Source organism: Fukomys damarensis, unplaced genomic scaffold (assembly GCF_012274545.1).
Source record: "Fukomys damarensis isolate Sample0158 unplaced genomic scaffold, DMR_v1.0_HiC HiC_scaffold_16, whole genome shotgun sequence".
NCBI lineage: Eukaryota > Metazoa > Chordata > Mammalia > Rodentia > Bathyergidae > Fukomys > Fukomys damarensis.
The window spans coordinates 91,402,277-91,428,136 of NW_022900928.1; the positions used below are offsets into that span (position 1 = coordinate 91,402,277).

Here is a 25,860-nt window from a genome sequence, read left to right on the forward strand (position 1 = left end):
CATATAATTGACTATATATTATTCTGGCCTTTTCTTACCTATTTCCTTTGTCATTTCTCAATCTTACATACCTCATTCTTTTTAGTGCTTTATTTTACTTTCTTCCCCTTTTATTGTTTTCTTCCTCTTTCACCTCTTTCATCTTTGTCAGTGATCCTTCCTTCTATATTGATTATTTTTCATTTACTAAATTGCTGTGATTTGAAATTATCCTATAATTTAGTATTTCCTATTTCCCCCAAAGTTTTATTATAGTTTAATTGATAAATACAATTTTATATATTTATAGTATAAAACATGATGTTTTATAATGTGAATACATTCTGAAACTATCAACTCAAGCTAATTAATATGCCTATCACTTTACAGAGCTGCCCTCTTTTCATAGTGAGCACATCAGGAAGAGTTACTTTCCTTGTAATTTTCAAGTGTACAGCACAGTGCTATTAACTATGGTCATCACGCTGTACTTCGAGCTCCCAGAGTTTGTTCTTTCCAACTTAAACTTTTCCCCTGTTAACCAACATTTTCCTATTCTACTTTCCTCATGCTAGACTCTGGAAACCCATTTTTGTTTTATATTCAATAAGATTTTATGGTCCTTGTTGACTGATTTATATTTAAACCAGAAAATATTTTTCCTTTGTAAGTTGTCATCCACTGACATTTCTAGCAATACTTACTTGAAGTAGTTTTATGTATCTGCCACTAATTGTGTACCTTCACTCTCTATGAACTACTCTCAACTTTGAAATTACCATTAACTAATGAATACAATAATTTAAAAGTCCAAAATTTGAAAACATGATAACTATTTCTATGTTTTTAATACTAAAGCTGAATTCTGGACACTGGAGAAAGTATTGTAAAGGCCTTAGATTTACTTATCTTACATTTTAATAAAAATTGTACAAATTAATGAAAAGAGAAGAAAGCAGTGAATATTACAGTATACTTTCTCATATCCTGAACACATAGTAGAAGTTAATTCTTAACATCATTTTATATGATTAACAAGAATGTCATTATCTTAGGTCTATGTCACTTTGAATCTATTAGTACAGGTGACTCCAAAATATGTGACACAGTATCTTTCACTTCCAGCCTGACATTTCCTAAATTATTCCCTACTAAGAAGGTACATGAGAAGTTCATGGTATTTGTGCATCTTCTAGAAGGGGCAAGAATTATTTTGGGTGCCTGCTAATATCTTACATGACAATATACACTTTTAAAATAAACTCCCTAATATAACATGTTTTTATTTAACATGTCTATTGGCAGAGCAATCGAAAGTTGTCTTACCTCCTCGCTTGTTTATTTTAGCGTAGCCAGGGGCATAGCTGCTGGACATAGATGAAGAGCTGCTGAAAGCCACATGGGGGAGACCAGAGACCAGGGGTTCATCACATTTTTCTGAAAAGAATATATAGAGATGCTTGGTAAGGCTCTCATACAATGATGGGTATATGCTTATCAAAATAATTATGAGTGAAGTAAAATCCTTAAAATCATGAAAAACATTTGAAATTGATCAGAATTTAGACAACTGATTTATACTAATTAAAAAAGCCACAGATGCAGTTCAAATAACCTCCTGATTTTCAGGAATCCAGCTATATCAAAGTGCATTATTCTGAAGGACCTCAACTCAGAATTCTTATCTAAGAATTTCAAGTCAAATTGATGTTGTTTGTGTAACAAGCTGTTTCCTAGTATTTCTTGGAAAGAGTAGAGAATAAGAAATATTAAAGTTCAAAGAAGAAAGATAAAAGGAAATTCTATCAAAGAAATTAGTTGCTAACAAATGCCTAAAAACTTTATTTATAGGAGATAAGTTTTACAGGTTCAATTTGCAACATTGTGCCTATAATAACACAGTGTACACTCATAAGTCCATGCTGTGTTCTTACAATAATAAAAATGAAATAAGTAGGTGCCCATAGGAGAGAACACAGTGTAATCATCAACTTGATATTTATTACCATGAGAAAAAGAAAAAGTAATCAGGTCTTTTCGTACTCAACAAGTCGACTACACAGGAAGTAGCACTACCTCAGTTTTATTTGTAACACTTTCTGCACTTGGCTTTTATAATTTCCAAACATTTTCCTCTTCTCCCTCACTTGTTGTTTCTTTTCTGATTCGTTTAATGGATCTTTCTCCTTTTTCAAATTTGTACATTTTCCTAATGTTAAAATGGCCAAGACTCAGTGCTTGGAATTCTTCTCAGGCTATGCTCCCTCTCTAGGAGATTTCGTTAAGGGCAATGGTTCTCATTACGGGACCACTGCAATTCCACGTCTTACCTCATCTCCATAGCAACAAACATCAACCAAGTGGTCCTCAGCCATCACTGTTGGATGGAGACCTCCCTCCCTGGCTCTTGTATCACCTTTTTTCACAAAGCAGCCAAAGAAACTCTTTCAAAAATGTCAGTGACACCAAGACTACCACCAAACTGAACAATACATTTTAACAAATAATATGAAACCTTTAAATTTGTGGTGCAGCTTTGTGAACTGGCACTTTGGAAACAAATTTCATTTATCTTTTCATTGTTTTATATTAATTTACTGAGGAATATGGTCATACGTGGGTGCCATATTTCCCAGAGATACTTGCAGTAGAACTAAGTAAAATATGCATTAGAAAAAAATTCTATGAAAATGGATTTTAACTCAAGTTTGTGCATGGTTCAGTGGTGAGATAAGGAATCATGATTCTTTTCTCCAGTAGCATTGGTGATTTTACTGCAGCAGATGTTCAAGAAAATGTCAAAATATCCACTAATATCTCTTCTCAATCACAGGGACAAGTCCAAAGATGCAGTACCAATCTCTCACTCCTGTCTACTACTGTCAAGGCAGAATGGCCTCACCCCTCTTACTATGATGCCAAATCCATTCCCAATGGAGGTTTCCACAAGTACCGTTCCCAACACAGTAAGGCTTGTGCCACTTACACTTCTCTGCTTAATGTCAGTGCACCCTTGCAAACAGGCCTTACTGCTCTCTTCACTCCACTAAAGCACTATTTCCATCACCTCTGGACTTGCATCTTGCTTTACCTTCCTTAGCACCACCATGTTTGTATGCAATTATTTAGTTGACTTTCTTTCTACTACTTTCTTAGGAAATATACTAGGTATGACTGAAAAACATGGTGGCTTTAAATTTTTAAAAGTTTATTTCAGTAAAGGACATATCTACTTTAATCCACCGAAAAATGCTCCCCAGTGATTTGAACATAGTTATTCCATCATTTTTACCATGTGCTGAAGCATTTCTGAAAGCCTTCTTCAATGAGTGTCTTTCATTGCACTGCTCTGGCTGCCAGGACATCCTGAACTGATTCAAAATGCTTACCTTTCAGTCATTTTGACTAAGGGAAAAAAACAGAAGTGACACAGTTCTATACCATGTAAATTAGGTGGATGAAGACACACTGTAATATTTTTGCCATTTTGGCACTTGTCAGCAGCATTTACTGTATTTCTTTTAGTCACACTCACAAAGACACTCATCAAAGATAACTTGTGGCTCTGCTTCTGAAAGTGGCAAGAGTGATGTGAGTGTTCAAAGAGAGGGTGAGACTTGATACTGATTGATGGCAATGTGTCTTTAGCAGTGATGACTGTTTTTAACACTCACCATGTATTTTAATCATACCGCATAGTTACGAATAGTGTTAATTGTTTACTTTCCAGTAATCTCAACAGTACTTGGCACATGGCACGTTTTCGACAAATACTTGTAAAACGAATTAATGAAGAAAGAAAAATAAGAGCCAAATAAGACTCCCCAAACTTTGAAGCGTCCAGGAGCCCAGTGCAGAAGAACTCAATTTTTAAAAAAGCGGCCCTTAATTTCCAACAACTAAGCACACATACTCAATTTATGTTAGTGTTGTTTTTGTCCATGAGCACGCATGCGGAACAGGGTTCAGGGGGCCCAGATTGGAAGGGCAAGGTGGCAGAATCACCACACAGACTCTAGGGTGGTTTCTGGAATGCTTCTGCTTTATTCAGCAAATGCACAGGCTTATATAGGGTAAAGCGGGGGTGGAGCCAGGTTGGTGCTATTGGATCACTATTGGATAGGGTAAGGCAGGGGTGGAACGAGGGTGGAGTCAGGATATTTGGCACATCCTTATTGGCCATATGTTAGTTTTAGGATTGTATGCTTTAGGGGCCAAAGCAAATGGAGTCAGGACTCTGGAGGTTTTTGAGAGGAACAGTTTATCTAAGATCAGATCTCTACACACCCGAGGGGGCAGATTATTCCAGCCCTAAGAGGCCTCAGAGTTTTCTCACAAGAGATGGAAGCAGTGCTCCTGACTCAGCCAGATTTTAACTTGATCCTCAGTTCCCCCTTTTGTCTTTGACTCCAGAGCCTCAGCCAAAAGGACCACATTTTTATGATTTTGTTACTGGCACGTCTGATCTTTAAAATAAAGAACAATAACAATATGCCAAACAAGGTTAATATATATGGGGATCCCAGTATCAGTCCACGTATACAACTACTCAAATTATTCCATCCAGCCTGAATTTTTGACCAAATGGTATCCCACACATTATTTAAACTCATAACATCTAACACCTGGGTATTAATTCCTCCCAAACCAAGTTTAATTGGATTTGTAAATTGAGTATGGCTGCGTGGACATCTTGAAATAGCAGGGTAGCTGGTTCAACATTGTTGTTGTCACCACTTGATTTTGTAAGATGACTATTGCTGTTGTGGTGGAAATAGCTGCCACCGTGGCAACAATAAAGGCAGAAATTTCAAAATCTTTCTTACTGAGGGGATGAAGCATCAGATAAGGGAAAAGAAAAAAAAATATGAGAAAATGAAAAAATGGAAATAAAGTGTTTGTAAATGGGTAGGGGAGGAGGGGGTGAAGGGAGGGCAGGGACAAGGGGAAAAAATGAGAACCAAGACCTGTCATGCAAAGGTACAGGATCCCAGCAATGAATGTAACTGTATTGTATACCTGGATTGTACCAATAAACTCAATAAAAAAAAAAAAAAAAGAGAGGATCTGAATTTTGTCATTCCATGTGGAAATCAACAGGGACCCAAACAGCCAGGGGTGTTTTAGCAAAATATAAGCACCAAGTTTCTGCATGATTAAACAAAGAAGGATCAATACAAGGGGTAAAACGAACATGAAAAGGGAAGGCAGAACAAGATAGAGATGGGGGTTAGGTACTTGTGGATTTGTCCAGGACGAAGTAGAGATCGAAGGCTCTGCAGCAAGAAGGCTGTTCCTGGGCATGCAGCACACCCCCAGGACCACTCAGGGTCAACAGGCACGGGCCAGGGAGCAGTTAGCCTCCAGGGCCGCACGCCAGGGACCCTGCAGCCCCTGTCTCACCAGCCTCAACCCAGCGCTTGCAACCCTCTCAGCCCCACTGGGCCCTAATGCGCCCCAGGGAGTTGGGCTGCTGTCAGCCAGGCTGATAAGGATCCGTGGTGGGAGGCAGGGACAGCAGAGGCTGGGGAAGACAAAAGGAATTTCAGCTACCGAGTAGCTGCTGGACTTGGCCGTAACCAGGCTTCCCCTCCCGGCTTCGGGCACCAGGCCTCAATGCTGACCGAAGCTGCAGGTCTTTCGCTCTGCTCTGAAACTTTTCTGGCGCTCTCAGCTGCACCTGGCTGGGCTTTGGGGGAAAAGGCTGGGCGGCCGCAGGCCCAGGACCTGGAAGCCATGCTAAGGCCCAATCAAAGGATCGTTTCTCCTCATCGGACAAGTAAGACAGCGGCGCACAAAGTGGAGGCAGCCATCTTGGACGGGAAAAGGTAGGCTCTTCCCGAGGACCATTATTCCAGTGATGAGGGGGTTTGACAGGAAGTGAGAGGCCTTTGGGAAGAAGAAAGCAGAAGAGACAGCTTGCCCACACCATCTTTTTAAAGAGGCTTTTGTCTGCGATCTTTAGAGCGTTCAGGGAGCCCTACATTCGCCGAAGAAGTTTGGGCTGGAAACGCCTCGGATGCCTTTACGGCAGGAGGACCCTTTATTAAGGAAGCCTGAACCGGCCCTTCTTGACTCATGACATTACCCATAATAGGGATCCTTACCCAAAGCTTTAATCTTTACCCAGTATACGCGAGTCCCCTGTTCGGGTGCCAGTTGTTTCCCCCTCACAGAACAGCGTTCGGGGAGGGCAAGGCGGCAGAATCACCACACAGACTCCGGGGAGCTTTCTGGAATGCTTCCGCTTTATTCATAGCGAACGCACAGGCTTATATAAGGTAAGGGGGGGGGCGGTGGAGTGGGGGAGGAGCCAGGTTGGTGCTATTGGATCGCTATTGGATAGAGTAAGGCAGGGGTGCAACCAGAGTGGAGTCGGGATATTTGGAACATCCTTATTGGCCACATGTTAGTTTTAGGATTGTATGCTTTAGGGGCTGAGGCGCATGGAGTCAGGACTTTAGGGGTTTTTTTAAGGAACAGTTAACCTGTCTAAGGTCAGACCTCTACACACCCAAGGGGGTGGATTATTCCAGCCCTAAGAGGCCTCGGAATTTTCTCACTAGAGATGGGTGCGGCGCTCCTGATTTAGTCAGATTTTAATCTGATCCTCAAGTTAGAGTATTAAAATATACATTCCAGAATGGTTCTTATGTATTTATGAACAGAAAAAAATCAGAAATAGAAGGAAAAAAAGTTTTCTAAAAAATTCAATTACGTGGATCGCTTAGTCTTCCATAACACTGGATACACGAATTGTTGGTCTGTATTTGTGCATTCCTCTGTGTACAAACTAGAAGTCAAAATAAACAAATCTACCCTCATAAATCCTCGCAGGTTTTTAATTTTTCTTAGTTATACTTCAAGTGCCTGTAGGAAATATAGCAGGCATGCATGATCGTATTCCCTAGAAATTTCAATGCCAAAGACTGAAACCTTGAACCTAAAGCGTGCTTCAAAAATAATCAATTCACAATTTGATCAAAATATCAGTTCACAAGTTTATATAACAAAGTGGTGAATGTTATGTGGATTGACAACATTTACTGTGAATGTAACTGTAAATGGGCAAAAAGATGCATCTTTGATTTTAATTTTCTGATTCACTTGAATGTAACTTTTTATGTTTTGCCAGAAGTTGTGCACTGAACCAAAGTTAGTGTTTCTATTATTCGCATTATATTAAGAACATGCTAGTGTTTCTTCATAGGTCATTCCATTCATACAAACACTCGCCCGTGCCCGCAGAAGCAGAGGAATCCAGAAGGTTCTGCCCTTGGAGAACTTATGTCCGAGGTGTAAGGAAGAGACTAAGAGCAGAGGGGCAACTTGATAGTTTGAGACAGTGAAGGGTGCTACAGAGCACTGGATATGTGAAGGGGGCCCAGGGAACCTGGAAGAGAGAGTGGCAGTGGGGAGGTGCTTCTGCTCTGTGTTGCAAGGTAAAGGAACACCTGTGATCAGGAAATAGCAGGGTACTTATTGATCTGCAAGAAATAAGGAAGTGAGCCATGTAAGAAATGAACAGGAACATGCTGGGAAAATCGTTTTCTAGTCTAAATCTGCTGAATAGGGCTGGTTTATATTTGACAATAATAAATGACACTTTTTCTAAAAGTAAGCATTTCAATGACTATATATCACTATATTGAAAGAAACTAAAGTTCATAAATAATGAAATGATTCATTAACTAATTGAAACGTAAAGACTGAATACTTAACATCAATAACACACAAAGGTAGTTCACTCCTATATCATTTCTAAATATTTGAGCTTTGTAAAAATTTATCATCACGTTACAAAATACTGAATTTTCAGCAATTTTTAAAATCAATGAAAATATTAGAGAGTAACAAATTTTAAAATAATATAATCCAGAATAACAAAGTCAGAATCAAATTAGTGCCCCCAAAATAAAATATATGTGTGTGTGTGTGTGTGTGTGTATTTGTGAAATGGGACTGTAAAATCATCACAATTTAAGAATTGGCAATTTTATAAATTAAAATACAATGAATAACCATATAATTAATTGAGAAAAGTACTATATTTACTACATTTTCTTTTGGGCACATTAATCACAAATATTTCTTGAACTGTTAGTTAATGCTTCACATTGTCTTAAAAATTGTAGGAAAAATCATAACTATATGTCTATATTTATATCTATAAAAGCAATTTATCTAAAATATATCAACATCTGCACCTATCCCATTCCTCTATGAGTGGCAACAGTATACAGAACCAATAAATAATTAAACATTAAACAACAAGAGAATAATACCAGTTTGTAACTTAATGTAAAGTAAAATATAATCAAATAATTAAAATAACAAATAAATTTAAAATGCCAGGCCATTGTTTTAGTGAGCTGCTTGTCAGACTGGACCCAGTCATAAATGTATCACCTTGAATAAGTCAGTGTCAATTATCTCCAATAATGGAGAAGTTTAGCTAAGTTTTTCCTAGGCCCTGAAATCTCTAAGGAAAGTCTAACTAACACAAGACTTAGCAAACTTTGGCCCGCAGGCCAAATCCAGACCAGAGCTTGCTTTTATGAGTAAAGTTTTACTGAAGCAGAGCTACTTTTCTTCCTTTATGGATTTTCTATGGCTGCTTTCCCAGGACAGCTGAATGCTGCAAAAGAGACCATATGGCCCACAAGGTTAAAGTATTTACTCTCTGACCTTTTACAGAAAAAGTTTTTAAGACTGTAACTTAATTTGATAATCATTCCTGGTGTCCAGGAATAAGAACCATTGATGGATATTTTTGGTGTCAGGTAATCTATACATAATGAATAGAATGTAAGAAATTGAGGGACTATGGATGGGTAGAATGAGGATAAAGAACACTCTAGCAAAAGGAAACAGTATAAGTAACATCATAGGGGCCACAGTGAATATAAATTTCCCAGTGATGAATCTAGCAGCTCATCACACTTGCACACAGTGTTATACTGACTATGATGAACAATCCATTTTTATTTCCAACTGTAATAATGGGTATTACATATGATACCTTCTAAAAAGCCAACTTGTTTGTTTTGCTACCGTATGTATCTCAGCATCCTGCAGATATTAAATACTGGAAAGTCACACAAATCTCTGGACAAATTTTGAATTTTAATAGAGTAATAAAGAGGAGAAAGAGATTTGAAATAACTCAGGATTGCATTTTCCCGTATTGGCATATCTTCCAAAACTACAATCACATATAGCTATGGCAAATATTTGATGTGCAGTAAAGTTCCCTTCCAGGGAATCTTGGAATGAAAGCTAGAGGAGCAGATGGGCCTTGAGTTTTATTTTCATGGGCTTTCAGTCAATCAGGAAAGCAAACTAGCTATAAGAATGCTGGACTAACACAAGCTGAAACAGACGAAATAAATACTGAATAAAGAGGAAGTGGCTCCCACCATTAGCTAAAGGGACATATTTAAGCAGGTTGCCTATTGGCAATGGATAGGTCAAGAATTTGCAAGGTCAGGGACTTCATGACACCTGTAGTTAACATGGGGATATGGAAAGAAAATGTATCTCTGCTTAACAATGTCAGAATATTTTCAGAAAACAATATTTGTCAAAATTATGGAAACTTTAAATGTTTTACACTTAAATATATTTTTTGCACATTTTTTAACACAAACTTACTTCAAGAAAACAAATACGAACAGTAAAGGATTCTAGAACCAAATGGTGCTTTTTAGGCAAAAATATTAGCAGTAGCATTAAAGCAGAAACTAAGAGAAAATTAGTTTTGCCTTAGCCTGAAGGTAGAGCCACTTGATCTGTATTTGCATGTTTTCTCTGCCTTAGGTTTTGCGACTGCTTCTCACTATAATGAGGACAATCTAAGTGTATTTGGCCAGACCACCTGATAAACTCCTCTGCTTCCCATCAGTAGACTCGTGATTTACTAATTAATATCAAAACTATGAATGTGATTAAAAACAATGGTGAATGTTTAATTTTTTGTTAAAATTGATTTCAGTAAAAAGCACATTGCTACTTATACCCCTCATTATACCTCCTCTTGCTTTGAGAACACTAATCCAATTGTTCTGACTTTCTGAGGGAGTTCTGGAAGTCTGCTTTTATAAAGGTCTTTAGTTGTGCTATAATGGCTGCCTCAATGTCTTGAATCAATTCAAAATATCTACCGTTCAGGCTGGGGATTTAGCTCAGCAGTTTGGTTTCCTGCCTTGCAAGCACAAGGACCCGAGTTCAATCCCCGGCACCAAAAAAAAAAAAAAAAAAAAAAAAAAAACAACAACAAAAAAAAACTACCTTTCTTTTCGTCTATTTTCATTATTTACCTTTTTGAATTTTTATTTTCATTAGTACATGTTTGCAGTGCCTAAAGATTACATTCATTATGGGGCATTGGTACATAAACACAATGCATCTTAAAATTTTCTCACCCTTTTCCCTCTCCTCCCTCTCTGTTCTCTCCATCTCTTGATCCCCTTCTCTTTTACCGAAGATCTATCTCCCTGTTTCCTATAAACTATGTTTTATTTTGCTCTTTAATCTGTGCTTCATAGTCATTTTGATTTTCTGGGAGGGCCAGAATTTTCATGGTGACAGGATCTGGTGAATAAGGGGTGTGAGGATAGACCATGATATTTTCAACACTCTACCTCTCTGTTGGATGGTCTTAGCAGCAGCATTTACTTTTTTTGGTACCAGGGATTGAACTCAGATCTTCGTGCTTGCAAGGCAGGCAGTAGAACCACTGAGTTAAATCCCTGGCCCTACCACATTTTTAAAAATTTGAAGTTATAAAACCACTGAAAATAGGAGATGAAGAATAGGACAAGTGTATTAAAGTGAAGTAAAGGAAAGTATTTTGATGGGAATTAATGGCAATATATCTTTTACTGTAATCATTTTTTTTACAAAATTTGAATGCTTGCCATATATTTTGATCCCATTCCTGTAATATTTAGATGAAAGTCGAAGAGTTGTGGTAACTTCCTTTTCTGACTGTATACGTGCTGCTGAATGGAGTCTTCCTTTTCTGACTTTGATCTTCCTCCAGTGTTTCCTTCAGAGTCTGGGGTCCTATCTTGCTGCTTCAATGCCACCATGTTTTGCCTCCTGTGCCTCAGTTTACCTATGTTACTTCTGCTCACCCACATGCCTGACTGTTGCTTACTCTACCTAGGTAATATTTATTTTTTCCAACCTGCTGCTGCTGCATTATTCCCTGATAATATATGCCTGCTTTCCTGCACATTCAGCCATGGTTTTGACAACAGTGCTTGGGAACACAACAGAGACAAACAAAATGCTACTTTTTATCTACACCAATAGATATTTCAAGATTGAATGAAAGGCAACTGAAGGCACAAAGCAGGTACTTCCTGGAGTAATCATTAAAATTTATTCAGACTGTTGAAGGTTTTACTAGTGATTAGTAGCATCACCCTGGCCAAGAGAGGATTTGGATAGGATAGGATGTAGCACTTATATATGTTAGAAATATTATCCTTATGCATACTTGTTTTTCTATTTTTTTTTCTGAAGGAAGAAAAGAAAGGGGAAGAGGAGAAGGAAAGAAGGGAAATGCGAAGAAAGGATGAAGGGGGTGGGGGAAGGAGCTCACAGTGTTTTCTATAGCTATGGCATGCCCTTCTCTCATTCCTGTAAATTTGAGCAGCGGGTGGCAGAAGAATTTCAATGTGATTTGAAGCATTGTGTTTTATCTCTTTCTCCTGCCATAGGACCCAAATAAAACTTTTATTTCTTCACCTTAAAACTTTGCTAATATTATTTTTCTATTATAAAGGCAACCATAGCTCATTCCCTGTGTCCTCTAAGGAAGTCCTATTGCCCAAGTATTTCTCTTTGTGGAAAGGCTATAGTCATGCCTGGAGCCAAACATTGCTTAAATTCAATTTATAAATTATATTACCTGATGTACAAATATTATATTTTTTCTTTAATAACATATGGAAAGAATAGGAAAAATATTGCATCATCTTTCAAATTATTTATAATTTGTTTTACATAATGAGGTAATTTTATAAATTGCATTATGACTTTTATTAACCTGAAATTGGCTAATAAATATTTTCTTTGGAAAGTAGTGATTCTGGAGGTAGCTTTAACTTAAATTTCTTTCAGTGTTACCGTAGTGGCAGAAACAGAATGTTTCTTAGAGTCAAAAATCTAGATATTATTTCTAGGAACATAAACTTGGGAAAACTATTTAATCTTATCATAACAATGATATCTGTAGTTCTTCCATTCTAAAGAAAGTTCTTTTCAAGTTTTTAATCCATTCTATGATTTTTTTAGAATCATAGCCACAGAAATAAATGGTTTAAAAATCAATATTATATGAGTATACCAGAAAACTATTTCCTCCTCCTTAGGACAAAAACACCATTGATTCCTACTCAACCTGATGTGGTTTATATCTTCACTTCCATCATATTTTTCTCTCATTATTATGGTTTATGCATTGCTTTTATGTATCTTTTTTTAGTTTCTGTAGCCTATTCTTTCTCACTGGAAATAAGGTTCATTTCATAAAATACAGAGAAAGAAAGGAAACATCTGATCTATAAAAGTAATCATTGTTAGTCCTCACAGATAAATACACATAATTTATATATATATAATTATATATATATAGTCTCTGAAATATGCATATGCTAGAATATGCCAAATGCTAGAGTCTGTAAAAAAATTTATGCACACTTCAGGAAAAGAAAAATAATACAAGTCTTTTTTTAACAGATGGTGTTTCCATCCTATGGGGGACCCTAGAGGATGTTGTATATCATGGAAAACCCACAGAGAAGAAATTGAAAATGTGTGAGCAGCAATTTCAATGACCAAGGTTACCCATGCAGCAGTTCACCATACTAGTAAATGCCTGGAATGTAATGGTCATCACTTTGAGTACTCATGGAATCGTAGAGGTCATAGGTAATTGTGTTAATCTCACAATGTCTCAAATTTAATATAAAATAATTATAAAAATTTTTCTTTTCTGGAAGTGTGTATGCATTTTTATTGGAAAAATATATGTACATTCTCAAAAGCAAGAGTTTAAATTTAAAAAGCAAGAATTTAAATAAGCAGAAAGATAAATAATTGGTCTTTTACATAATGTGCTATCATACAAAATCCTATACCAATATTGCCACATTATTATGTATTTTTAAATTTGGAGATATTTAAGATATAATAGGCTCTGCATGGTAGAATTAACTTCCTTTACACCCAAAATGCAAGAGTGCCCAAACATTAATAAGAGAGATTTTATGATTGGATTGAGAAGTATTTTCTAAAAAAAAAAAAAAAAATCCATGGGAGAATAGATATGGTTTTGTTTCCTTGCACAATAAATGACTTCTTAGGAGTAGTGGACGTGAAGAGTTGTTCAATTAGATTGTTTACAAAGGGCTAATTTAGGAAAAGCTAAAAGTAGTGGAACCGGAATTACCAACTCAGTAGGTCTATGCAGTGAAATTTCCTTAAAAAATCAAGGCACTAAAACACTAAAATGATTCTCTTTCCTCTTTTATTTTTAATTTAATCATTAGTTTTTCTGCCCAGGTATGGGTGATTCCATCTACTTTTGTTCATTTTCCATTTCATGAGACAAAATCCAATGTGCTACTGTATGTACTATATTACCTGGGAGAGTACGTGAGGCACTTTCCCAATTTACACCTTAATCCTAGCAATTTGGACCACCATGAATGAGACTGAAGGTGGAGATCATTAAGCCCAAAACAGTGAATGAATGAATACAATACCAATTATCTACTGAGCATTTACATTGCAGGCACTTCGAGAGAAAGGTTGAATGAATTATCTCATGAAATTACTATACTAATCCTTTGAGATAGATGTTAATATCACTTTACAGATAAAGATTAAGATTTGCAGTTAAAAAAATATTAGAATCAGGTCAAAAGCTGAATTGTACCTGATTACAAATGTTACAATTTTGATGTACCATATTTTCAGGGCGCACCATCTTTAGAGTTACGTCAGGTAAAACTTGTACATGTTTCTACTGGGTTTATGAGCTTCAAAGGTCTTCTAAAAATACTGAAGCCGTCGTTTTACTCTCCGCACCTCCCAGAACTGAGTCAAAGTGATAGCCTTTCTGATAACACTGCAACACTTTCAGTATCTTCTCTGTCACACTGGACCTGCATCCAACAGCTAAAAGAGCAAGGTTTCCACAGTTTTAAGTAGGTTTTTTCAGAGAGACCCACAGGAAATAAGACTACGCTGGATATGTTCTGTCAGGTACATCCGTTTTGTCCCATCTGTTTGACCCAACACTTATTTCTTGGGCACTTATTTCTGCTTCAATCTTTACCTCTCTATGGACCTTTTTTTTTCTTTATTCGGTTAGTAGATGGACTTTTTAAAAATGGGCATCTACTTATGCTATAGCCTGACAAACTCCTGCTGGCCTTGCCTTTCATTTAGTATGGCATCCAAATGCTCTGAGGCCCTGAGATGATGTGGTCCATATGATACCTATCGTGACATCTTGTTTCATTTATTCTCTGAGTCGCTAAGCTGTAAATTCATCTTCCTTTCCTTTGCAGACCCACCAAGAACGTTTGCTGAAGAGCTTTTGCATCCTTTCTGATTTCCTGCCAGAGTTCTTGTCACGAGCCTCTTTTCTCAGGTCATCAAAATTCATCAACTCAGCTTATGCCTTCAAACTCTCCATACATTCCTTAGTATTCTTTTACTGCCTTATTTTGTTCACAACACCAATCACAATCTACAATGATTTTGTTTGTTTTAAAATTTGTTGATTTCTTTTTTCATTGAGCAGACTATAAATGACATGAGAGTGGCATGCATCTGATTTATGGTCCCTGTATTCTCAAGGCCAAAAACCCTGGTATGAGGCATGAACTCTGCATAGTTACTAAATCAGTGAATCACTAATAAGTAATAAATCCATCTAACAGTGAGCAAAGCAAGATAGTTTCTAGTCTGTACTATAAAAATATATTCTCTATCTGTTTAGCATCTAGCACACTATTTATATTTTCCATTTTAAAATCTGCATTGCAAAAGAGTTGACTTCATCCATGGATGTTTGCAGAACACTTCCTCACTGTCACCCCATGACAAAGATTATCTTTCTGAGCTTTGTTAACTTCAAATTACCTGCAATTTGGAATGCTTGAATTTTATGGAGGATCTAAATCATCAGTATATACCTCTAGATCTTTAACAATATCTTGTCTCCAGTAAATAAGCTTTGTAAGTTCAGATACTTCAGAATTACGTCTTTTTAGTCTTAAAAAAATAACGAAGAGTTCAGTGTTTCTAATACAGTGTCTTTATCTTGTGTCATTAAAATCAGCAATGCATGCTTAGCTGTTAATCTTTTCACTATAAATGATGCCTTCTTATAAGAAGCATGTTTCTTCACATTCTAAATGTATAGAGTAAAACATATAATAGGAATTCAAGGTATATTTTGAGAAATATTGAACACAATTGGTACAATAGTTATGGCAAGGCTTAAGTCCAGTATTATTATCTTAAAAATTGGTTCAAATTTATTTCATTTTCTTTTTTCACCAAATAGCTTTGTTCAGAAAAAGAACACATAAAAATAGTAGCTAAAAAATCGGTCATGTTAGCAAGAATCATGGCTGTAAATCAAACAGGAAATTGTCTGGCCTGCATGTACCAAGGGCACATTACTTCGAGACGTAGTTCAAATTTTGCTGGACATTTAACAGCTGCAGCACATTTCTGACAGATGGTACAACAGACGAATTGGTTTCAAATTATCTACTAAACTGTTATACACTATAGAAGAAATAGGTTTGTGAGACTTTTTAAAAAATAGCTAAGTCTTTGTTTCCTCTAAATTCTTCTAATTTGATAGAAACAAATCCTTTAAATAAAAAAGTTGTATGCTTTGCGTAACCAGAAATGCTTTTGAAATTTTAAGTTTTAATCCTTCATGCAAAAAAAGATAGTGGTATTCAAAAATAGAGTCAACATTCACAAGCCAGGCACAAGTTTTAATCTCTAAAAGAGTGGTGACAGCAGACTATTTAAAGAAAAAACAAATTCATAATCACACATGTATAAATACTGAATAGTTTCTAGGGTGTGAAAAACTATAATGTTAAATAAGATGCTAATGATATAATTAACAATATGAAATAGGAAGGAAAGGGATAAAGGTGTAGGGGAAATGAGAAGGGTAGGGGAAAGGTAATAAGGGAAAAGGAAAAAACATGAGAAAATGAAAAAATGGAAATAAAGTGCTTGTAAATAGTGAAGGGAGGAGCAGGTAAAGGCAGGGCAAGGATAAGGGGGAAAAGAAAAAGAACCAAGACCTGTCACATAAAGGTACAAGATCCCAATGATGAATGTAACTGTACTGTATACCTAAAATGTACCAATAAACTCAATGAGAAAAAAAAAATCAAAGCAAAACATAGTCTCATGAGGAGGCACAGCTACCTAGAACATTGAATAAGCAAATAATTTGGAAACTATCAAGGTCAATTGCAATATAACTAAACAAGTTGGAATACTCTTAAAACTTTGATTGATAATCTTCCCATGGGCATAGCTCTTTAGGACTGATATTTGTTGGTTTACTGATAAATATATTTTTGATTCTTGAGTTTCAACAACTGGTTAATTCAAGGATGACATTAACAGTAAGAAATAATATTATTATGGACAGCTAAGTCTATTTCTTGAGTTACTTAGCACACTTTTATATTTAAATAATTAACTAAAGTGCTATAGATAAGCACTGTCCTATGTTCCTGACTCCTCACTTCCAATTAGATCATGCATTCAATAGGTACAAAGTGAACAGTGACAAAATATAGAGTCAATAAGAATGAAGCTGTAGAAGATTAATTATCTGGCAAACACCTATGGCATACATTAAAAAATTAGTTATAAAATAATATGATCCTACTTTTATAAAATATGTACTTAGAGATACCTAAATTTTAAAAGAATATGCAAACCAAAACAATAACTATGATTAACCAAAATATTAAGCACTCATTTATTTTATCAAATCATTATTGACCTTTATTTTCCTCTCTGTTTGCTACAGTTTTAAAATACTCAACCATTATGGCATAATATATGAAAAATAGAATTAAGCATAATTCCCACTGATGTAGTTGCTCATTTGACTATCACTGTGTTTATTAAGTGCTCACAGTAGAGGTACAAAAGTTTATTTTATTTTATTCCTCATTGAGTTTATTGGTACATTTTAGGTCTAGAGTACAGTTACATTCATTGTTGGGATCTTGTACCTTTACATGACAGGTGGTCTTGGTTCTCATTTTTTCCCCTTGTCCCTGCCCTCCCTCACCTACTCCTCCCCTCCCCATTTAAAAACACTTTATTTCCATTTTTTTCATTTTCTTCTTTTTTTTCTTTTCTCTTATTACCTTTCCCTTACCCTTCCCATTTTCCCTAAACCTTTAGCCCCTTTCTTCCTATTTCACATTGTCAATTATACCATTAGGATCTTATGTACTAATATAGTTTTTCACACCAGAGAAACTGTTCAGTATTTACACATGTATGACTTATTTATTTCACATAGGAGTATATCCTCAATATGTATCCATTTTCCTATGAATTAATCTACTTTCTCATTCTTTAGGTCTGAGTAGTATTCCATTTTATAGAAAAACCACATTTTCTTTATCCAGTTTTCAACTGATGGGCAAATTGGCTGTTTCCAAATTTTAGCTATTACAAACTGTGCCACTATAAACATAGGTGAGCATATACCACTGTGATATGATTCTTTTTAATCCTTTTGGAAAGATACCCAGTAGAGGGATGGCTGGGTCAAATGGAACCTCTAGTCCCAGCTCTTTGACGTATCTCCATATGGATTTCCATAGTGGTTGCACCAGTCTGCACTCCCATCAAAAATGGAGAAGGGTTCCTTTCTCCCCATGATACCGCCAACATTTGTTATAGTTTGATTTCTTGATAGTAGCCATTCTTTGTGGGGTGAGGTGGAATCTCAGTGTTGTATTCATCTGCATCTCTCAAATGACCAGTGATCTGGAACAATTTTTCATATATTTACTTGCTGTTTTTATTCTGTCTGAGAAATGTCTATTCATTTCAGATGCCCATTTTTGAATTGGGTCTTTATATTTGGGAGGGGCTGATGCTTTTGAGTTCTCTATATATTCTAGATAAGAGTTCCCGTGCTACTGAGGATTTGTTCATAAAGTCTTTTCCTATGCCAGTGTCTTCAATAGCTCTGGCTAACTTTCTTCCAGCAAGTTTAGTTTTTCTGTTTTAATATTTAGATCTTTAATCCACTTGGATTTTAATTTAGTGCATGGTGAAAGACAAGGGTCTAGTTTTAATCTTTGGCAGGTTGAGATCCACTTTTTCCAACACCATTTATTAAAGAGTCTATCTTTCCTCCAGTGAGGATGGTCAGCTCTTTTGTCAAAGATGAGGTAACTGAGTACATATGGAGTTGTTTTTGTGTCTTCCAGTCTGTTCCACTGATCCTCAGGTCTGTAGCTTTGCCAGTACCATGCTGTTTTATCACAGTGGCTTTGTAGTATAGTTTCAAATTGGGAATTGTTAAACTGGCTGCCATGTCTCTGTTGCCTAGGATGGCCTTTGCTATTCTGGGTCTCTTCTGGTTCCAAATGAATTTTTGGATTCTTTTTTCTAGTTCTGTAAAATATAGTGTTGGAATTTCAATTGGCATTGCATTGAATCTGTATAGCAGTTTTGGTAGTATGGCCATTTTCACTGTGTTGATTCTTCCTACCCAGGAGTAGGGGATATCTTTCCATTTTCTTATATCCTCTTTGATCTCTTTTTTCAGAGTGCTATAGTTTTCAGTGTAGAGGTGTTTTGCTTCTTTTGTCAGAATGATTCCTAGATACTTTATTTTTTGGATGCTATTATGAAAGGAATTGTTTCTGTAATTTCTCTCTCAGTGAGTCTGTTATTTGTGTACAAGAAGGCTATTGATTTTTGGTTGTTGACCTTGTATCCAGCTACTCTGCTAAAAGTGCCAATTAAGTCTAGAAGTCTTTTGGTGGAGTTTTTTGCTTCTTCAATGTAGAGTATCATATTATCAGCAAATAATGACAGTTTATCTTGTTCCTTTCCTATCTTTATTGCTTTAATTTCTTTCTCTTGTATAATTGCTGTGGCTAATGTTTCCCGAACTATATTGAAGAGGAATGGTAATAGTGGGCCTCCTTGTCTTGTTCCTGACTTTAACATGAAGGTTCTCAGTTTTTGGCCCTTTATTATGATGTTGGCTGTTGGTTATTCATAGATAGCCTTTATTAAGTTGAGATATAGATCATCTATTCCAACTTTTTGCAAGGTTTTTATCAAGAATGGGCGTTGAATTTTGTCAAATGCTTTTTCTGCATCTATCGAGAGGATCATATGGTTTTTTCCCTTGACTTTGTTAATATAGTGTATTACATTTATTGCCTTGCATATGTTGAACCATCCTTGCATCCCTGGAATAAATCCAACTTGGTCAGGGCGTATGATCTTCTTGATGATCCTCTGCATTCTGTTTGTTAGTACCTTATTAAGGATTTTTGCATCTATATTCATAAAGGAGCTTGGCCTATAGTTCTCTTTTTTAGTTGCATCTTTCCCTGGTTTTGGAATCAAAGTAACACTTGCTTCTAGGAATGAATTTTGAAGTATTGCTTCACTTTCAATTTCATTGAAAAGCTTGAAGAGTAATGGCACTAGTTCTTCTCTAAATGTCTTGTAAAATTCAGCAGTGAATCCATCAAGACCTGAGCTTTTCTTTGTTGGTAAATTTTTAATTACATTTTCAATTTCCCTGATTGTTTAAATCACTGATTGGGGTGTTTAAAATGTTTTTATTTCTTTGTTCAACTTTGGTAATTTGTAAGTATCTAAAAATCTGTCCATTTCTTCTGTGTTTTCCATTTTATTAGAGTACAGGTTCTCAAAGTAGGTATTAACAATCCTCTGGGTTTCTGTTGGATCTGTTGTGATTTCACCTTTTTCATTCCTGATTGCATGGATCTAAGCCTTTTCTTTCCTTTTTTGCAAAGGTTAGCTAAGGGTTTATCGATTTTATTTATTCTTTCAAAAACCAACTCTTTGATTCATTTATTTTTTATCATTTTCTTAGTTTCCATTGCATTGGTTTCTGCTCTAATCTTTACAATTTCCTCTCTTGTTCAAGCTTTGGGTTTTCGTTGATCTTGTTTTTCTAAGTGTCTAAGATTCATCATTAGGTTGTCTATCTGAGCTCACTCTGTTTTCCTAGTGTGGGCATTCAGTGCTATGAATTTTCCATGTAGAACTGCTTTCATTGTGTTCCATAGATTCCTGTATGTTGTATTGGCATTATCATTTATTTGTAAAACCTGTCTAATTTCTTCTTTAATTTCCTCTGTGATCCATTGATTGTTCAGGAGAGTGTTGTTCAATTTCCATGTATTTGTGAAGTTCCTATGGTATCTTATACTATTGATCTCCAGCTTGATTACACTATGATCTGATGATATACAGGGGATAACTTCGATTCTTTTGCATTTATTCAAACCTGTTGTGAGCTACTATGTGGCCTATCTTGGAGAATGACCCATGTGCAGCCAAAAGGAATGTATATTCTGATTTTGTGGGATGAACAGTCTATAGATGTCTATTAAATCCATGTGTTTAAAAGCTTGGTTCAGTTCTAGTATTTCATTGTTGATTTTTTGCCTAGATGATCTGTCTATGTGTGATAGTGGGGTATTTATATCCCCCACTACAATTGTATTAGTGCTTATTTGGTTTTTCATATTACTTAATATTTGTTTTATATAGTTGGGGGTATTAATATTTGGTGCATATATGTTTATGATTGTCATCTCTTCCTCTTAAATTGTTCCCTTTACAAGGATGTAGTGGCCTTCTTTGTCTCTTTTAATCAGTTTTGAGTTGACATTTACTTTGTGAATAAGATAGCTACCCCTGCTTTTTTCTGGGCTCCTGTCGCATGGAAAATTGTTTTCCATCTTTCCACTTTCAGTCTATGGACTTCTTTTTGCACTAGGTGTGTTTCTTGTATACCACATATTGTTGGATATTGCTTCTTAATCCATTCTGCCCGTTTATTTCCCTTGATTGGTGAATTGAGGCTGTTGACATTGATGGTTATAACTGATACGTGCTTACTTCTTATTGTCATGTTATTATCCTTTTGTTGACTCTTTTTAATGTTTCATCCTCTCTTTTTAGTTTCTTGCCTTGTCTATTTGATTTGTTCTGTTGGGCTTCATGGTGTTGTGACCTTCATTTTCTTTTCCTAGGTAATTGTTTAGAATTCCTTGTAGTGCTGGTTTGGTATTTATGAAGTTTCTTGGGTGTTCTTTGTCACGGAAGTATCTTATTTCCCCATCCATTTTGAAAGAGAGTTTTGCAGGATCCATCAGTCTAGGTTGGAGGTTGTTTTCTTTTAGGGATTTTAAATACCTCACTCTAGGCTCTCCTTGACCTGAGGGTTTGTGTTGAAAAGTCTTCTATGATTCTGATGGGTTTTCCTTTGCATTTGATTTGTTTCTTTTCTCTAACTGCTTGCAGTATTTTGTTCTTCTGTTGGATTTCTGGTATCTTGACTTTTATATGTTTAGGTGTAGATTTTTTTTGTTGTTACTTCCTGTGCTATGAGTTCAGGATGTCCTGGTGTTTCACTATCAGACTTTTCATCCTCATTTGCCCTACTGTTTGCCATTAGTGAACTGGAAGTCTGTCTTTGTGTCTTGCTTAAGTGTTTTTTCATTTTTGTTTTTGTTTTTGGGTTGTCTTTGGTTTAGTTTCTGGGTTATTACTTATATCTTCCTGATGTAGTTGTTCTTCAGCTTTTGAGTCTCTAATGACTCGTAGACATTCTCATTTTCATAATATCAGAGAAAACAACTCATTAAATCCATCACAATCCTTTATCCCAACTGATACAAACAGCAACACAATAGGATCAAGCACAACTTGCAAATTGACCACTTGTGGTAGCCATTAATCTATCACCATTAAACCATGTGAATTAAATTAAAATCAAGAAGCAGCCCGAAATATGTTTGCAGTGAATAAACTTTTCAATATAGCATCTTTACCATTTAGGATGGGGGCTTAGACAGAGTTAGGATGAGAGGAGTAGATAAGTAAAAGAATTGGAGGTTTCAAGTGAAGCCAGAGGCTATAGAATGACCATGCAATCTTTAGGATACTATTAAATTCAAAAGGGATAGACAGAGTTCAAGAATAAGGACAAAAATATATCCCTTTGCAGTAATAGGAGCTCACTTTCCCTTGAAACCACTCCCCCCTATGTGAGGTAGAATAATGGAAGAACCTAACATAAAGAAAAAAGAAAAAATGGTAGAAGAAATCTGAGTCAGGGCAGGAGCAGAAACAGAACGGGAGATGAGGGATAATATGGTGGAGCAGACTGAATTGGAGAAAGAGGACAGAAAAAAGAAAGAATTTGGAGAGTGGAATGAGGAAAAGAAAGAAAAAACTGAATTTGAAGGGCCTCTTTCAGACTATATCTCTGCTGTCATAATATATATACAACATGTGCAGGCATGTGCAGAACCAAGTCCCCTGATCTCAGCTAGCTGATGGCAGACCCCCACAACTCAAACTGACCTCGGGCCAAAAGGCCCAGATTGATTTCCCCTACCTCCTGCAGGGTTGAACTCCACACAGTTCTACTACAGTTTTCTCCCACCATTTCTTTAAAAATGTTCAAAGTTGGGAGCTCAGAAAAATGCCTTTTATGACCACCTATGCATCTGCAGAGTGTGTCCAAGGACTGGCACAATCAGGGGGTGGTGTTTCAGGGGAGCCTGTGTGGCTACCTTCCTTGTGCTGGAGCCAGTGGTGGCATAGGCAGGTGATGGCGTGGCCACCCAGTTCCGCCAATTGGGCCCAAGCAGGCCAGAGGGAGAGCAGATCTTGGAGCCGCCTTCCCAAATCTCACCTTCCTTATGCTGGAGCTGGTGACAACACAGGCAGGGGAGGGCACCACAACAGTTTTATATTATTAAAAAAACACTGTTTTTCAAATGGCGATAATTGATTTTGCTGAAAATGAAGCAGGAATGTAGGATGAGCAATTTGAGTGTATGAATATGAAAGTTCTTTTAATGAGAGGTTCAGGGACATCGTTTTAGTAGAAACTTTATGGAGAAGAAGGAACACATCACACTTATGGATGGTAGATCTAGATTGTGAAGCCTGGTTAGAAGACCCAGTGACAAGAGCAAGATGTCATCAGAGGACCTCACAGGGACTGCTGGAGCAGTGGGAAGGCGTGTAGGGGAGTGGGTAGGAGCTCACAGAGACATATAGAGCTAGGGGCTAGAGTGGGAGACCATCTGCAAGGGCCGCAAAAGGTTGTAAGGAGTTGGCCTTCAGGAAAATTCAAAGAAAAAATCTTTGACAAGAGAATGTGTGATGTTTCATCCAGCTAACTCTTAGGAAGTGAATGTTCAAAGTAAATGGTGCCATATTTCCATCTAGAAAAAATTCCATTTAAATTTCTGCATAATGGCTCCCTTTTAGGGTTATAACTATAACAAATTCTCATTACCCTTTGTCCCCATTGTATATGGTAAGGAAAATGGTGGGATAGTATTCAGCTCCCTGAATATCAGAGCAATAGGTACATGTATCCACTCCCCAAGATGACAGGAAACTGCAGGTATTGCAAACATACACTAGCAAAATAAAATAAATGTTTAAAAAAGAAAGGACATGTAGGTGAATTACATCAGCAGTAGTTTGATTATAAAAGAACAATGCCAAAGTTAAGTTGGAAGATGACTGAAATACATATGGAAAGCAGTAGAGAAAAAAAAATTAGTGAGTTTATTTTTATGAGGATGACTAAATTAAGCAAAGATGACAAATTGTTTCATTGCACTCATTTGCTTTGATTATTTCTTATAATTTAAGAGCATATGCCAAGACTGTATCTGTATTCTCACCTGATTTTCCCATTTTTTTACTAAAATTTACAATGGTAATTTGTGGGTTGAAGTAATAGTTTGCTTTACTATCAAATAGAAAACAAAGGCTGTTGGACCCTTGAAACATCTTTTAGACTTTAAGACTCTCACTGGTCTCCTTTCACAACGAATTACTCAAGTGTTTATTTCCACATCAATATATTGCATTGCTCAACTTTGTCTCTCTTGCCATGATTTTTCACTGTTATATTGGACTTTTCAGCAGGTATAGCTCCATGGGCTGGTGTTCTGCTCACTCAGCCTTTTTTTTTTTTTTTTTTCACATGAGGCGTTAACTGGGAAACAATGTTATCTATTCCCAACCTGTGACACACATGTCTCTCACTATTTCTTTGTTATCACCTTTTGGTCTTTCTTCTGCCTTTAAACAGGCACACTTTTATTTCTCTTGTTTTAGAACAAAATAGTTTTTATACCACTGTGGGTTCTTCCTCTCAGACTTAACCCACTTGAGTGAAGAGTTCTATACTTCACCACTAAAGAAATGCCCCAAATCAAGTTATATTGATTTTTCAGGAATGTAGTATATCCCAAAGAGACTTGCTTGGCTTTGATATATATTTTGGATAGTGCTTAAATTCTAAAAATACAGTTTTCTTTCAGGAGGATTCTAAGAAAGGTGAAGAACCAAAGGAACCAAAATAAAAATCAGAAGCATATATCACTCTGGTATGATTCTCTTAATTGTTTTAGGAAGAAACCCAGCAAGGGAATAGCTGGGTCAAATGGGACCTCTAAATCTAGTTGTTCAAGGTATCTCCATATTGATTTCCACAGGGGAAAGATAAGAAGTGAAAAGAAAAAATAAGAGAAAAGGAAAAAAAATGGAAACAAAGTCCTTGTAAATAGGGAAGTGTGGAGGGGTGAAGGGAGGTTAGGGGAATGGGGAAAAGGTAAGAATTAAGATATGTTATGTAACAGTACAAGATCCTAATGAGGGATGTAATTGTATTGTATACCTAAAATGTGCCAATGAAAATATATTTAAAAATCATAAGGAAATAAGTTATTTGATATATGTTGGCCATGAGTAGAATGTTTTTTAACATGGGAATTTTAGATAATCAGACAGGGACAGAAGCAAAATTTGGATTTTAAACAGAGGCAAGAATAGGACAGAGTCAAATCCAGAACAGTGTGGGTCAGGGAGGATCAATTGTAGGAAAGCAGGGAGCAGACCTCAGGAGATCCAAGCCTCAGGCAGATGGCCAACCTGATGAGAACAATTCGAGGTAGGCTGCGTATGTGTTCTTAGTTCTGATCACAAGTAGTGCCCAAGAAGAAAAGCAGCACAATCTTAGGAGCTTTTTACACTTACAAGGAAATCTGAAGATTTGTAAACAGGAAGAAAGGAAAAACATAACAAGGGTATAGATAGACACAGGACTAATTGAAGGCTACAAAAGTAATTTTGATTAATATGCCACGTGGATTAGGGGAAGAGGTAAGAAAAACAAATTGAAAGTGAGCAGTATGCTGATCCTCTAAAGCTAAGCAGAGTGTTTGCAATGTCACCCAGAAGAGAACTGGGAGAAATTAACAATTGTGAAAAGCGAAATTGCAGAATGACAGTAAAGTGACGTTGTAAAAAAATACACACTGTTTGTCTTTTAAACTTCCTCAGAGAGGGAGATTCTTAGAGAATGAATTCTAAATGGGAAAAGAAAATGTATCTTGAGAAAGCAATGTAATCAGAAATAAATAGAAAATAGAGACAACTTAATCCACTGAATTCTGTATTTCCCAAGTTCGTGCAGCTACCAGAAGAGGGGGAAAGTGGTTTATTTTATATCTTGAAATAAGAAATAGAGCC

The 25,860-nt window shown here is 36.3% G+C and overlaps 1 protein-coding gene across 2 annotated transcripts in view; it reads right to left on the bottom strand.

Annotated features, from left to right (window-relative positions):
- The window catches only part of Cntnap2 (contactin associated protein 2), a 2,025,293-nt gene that overhangs the window by 1,448,496 nt on the left and 550,937 nt on the right, over positions 1–25,860 (bottom strand). The window contains exons 1-2 of one of the 2 annotated variants that reach the window (XM_033764477.1): positions 6,087–6,181; positions 1,306–1,416 (exon numbers count right to left, since the gene is read on the bottom strand). In XM_033764477.1, coding sequence (XP_033620368.1) covers positions 1,306–1,354 — 49 coding nt within the window. In that variant the 5' untranslated portion in view covers positions 1,355–1,416; positions 6,087–6,181. Of the gene's footprint in view, positions 1–1,305; positions 1,417–6,086; positions 6,182–25,860 lie in introns of those variants that run through there. The other variant, XM_010638580.2, reaches the window with a different exon arrangement.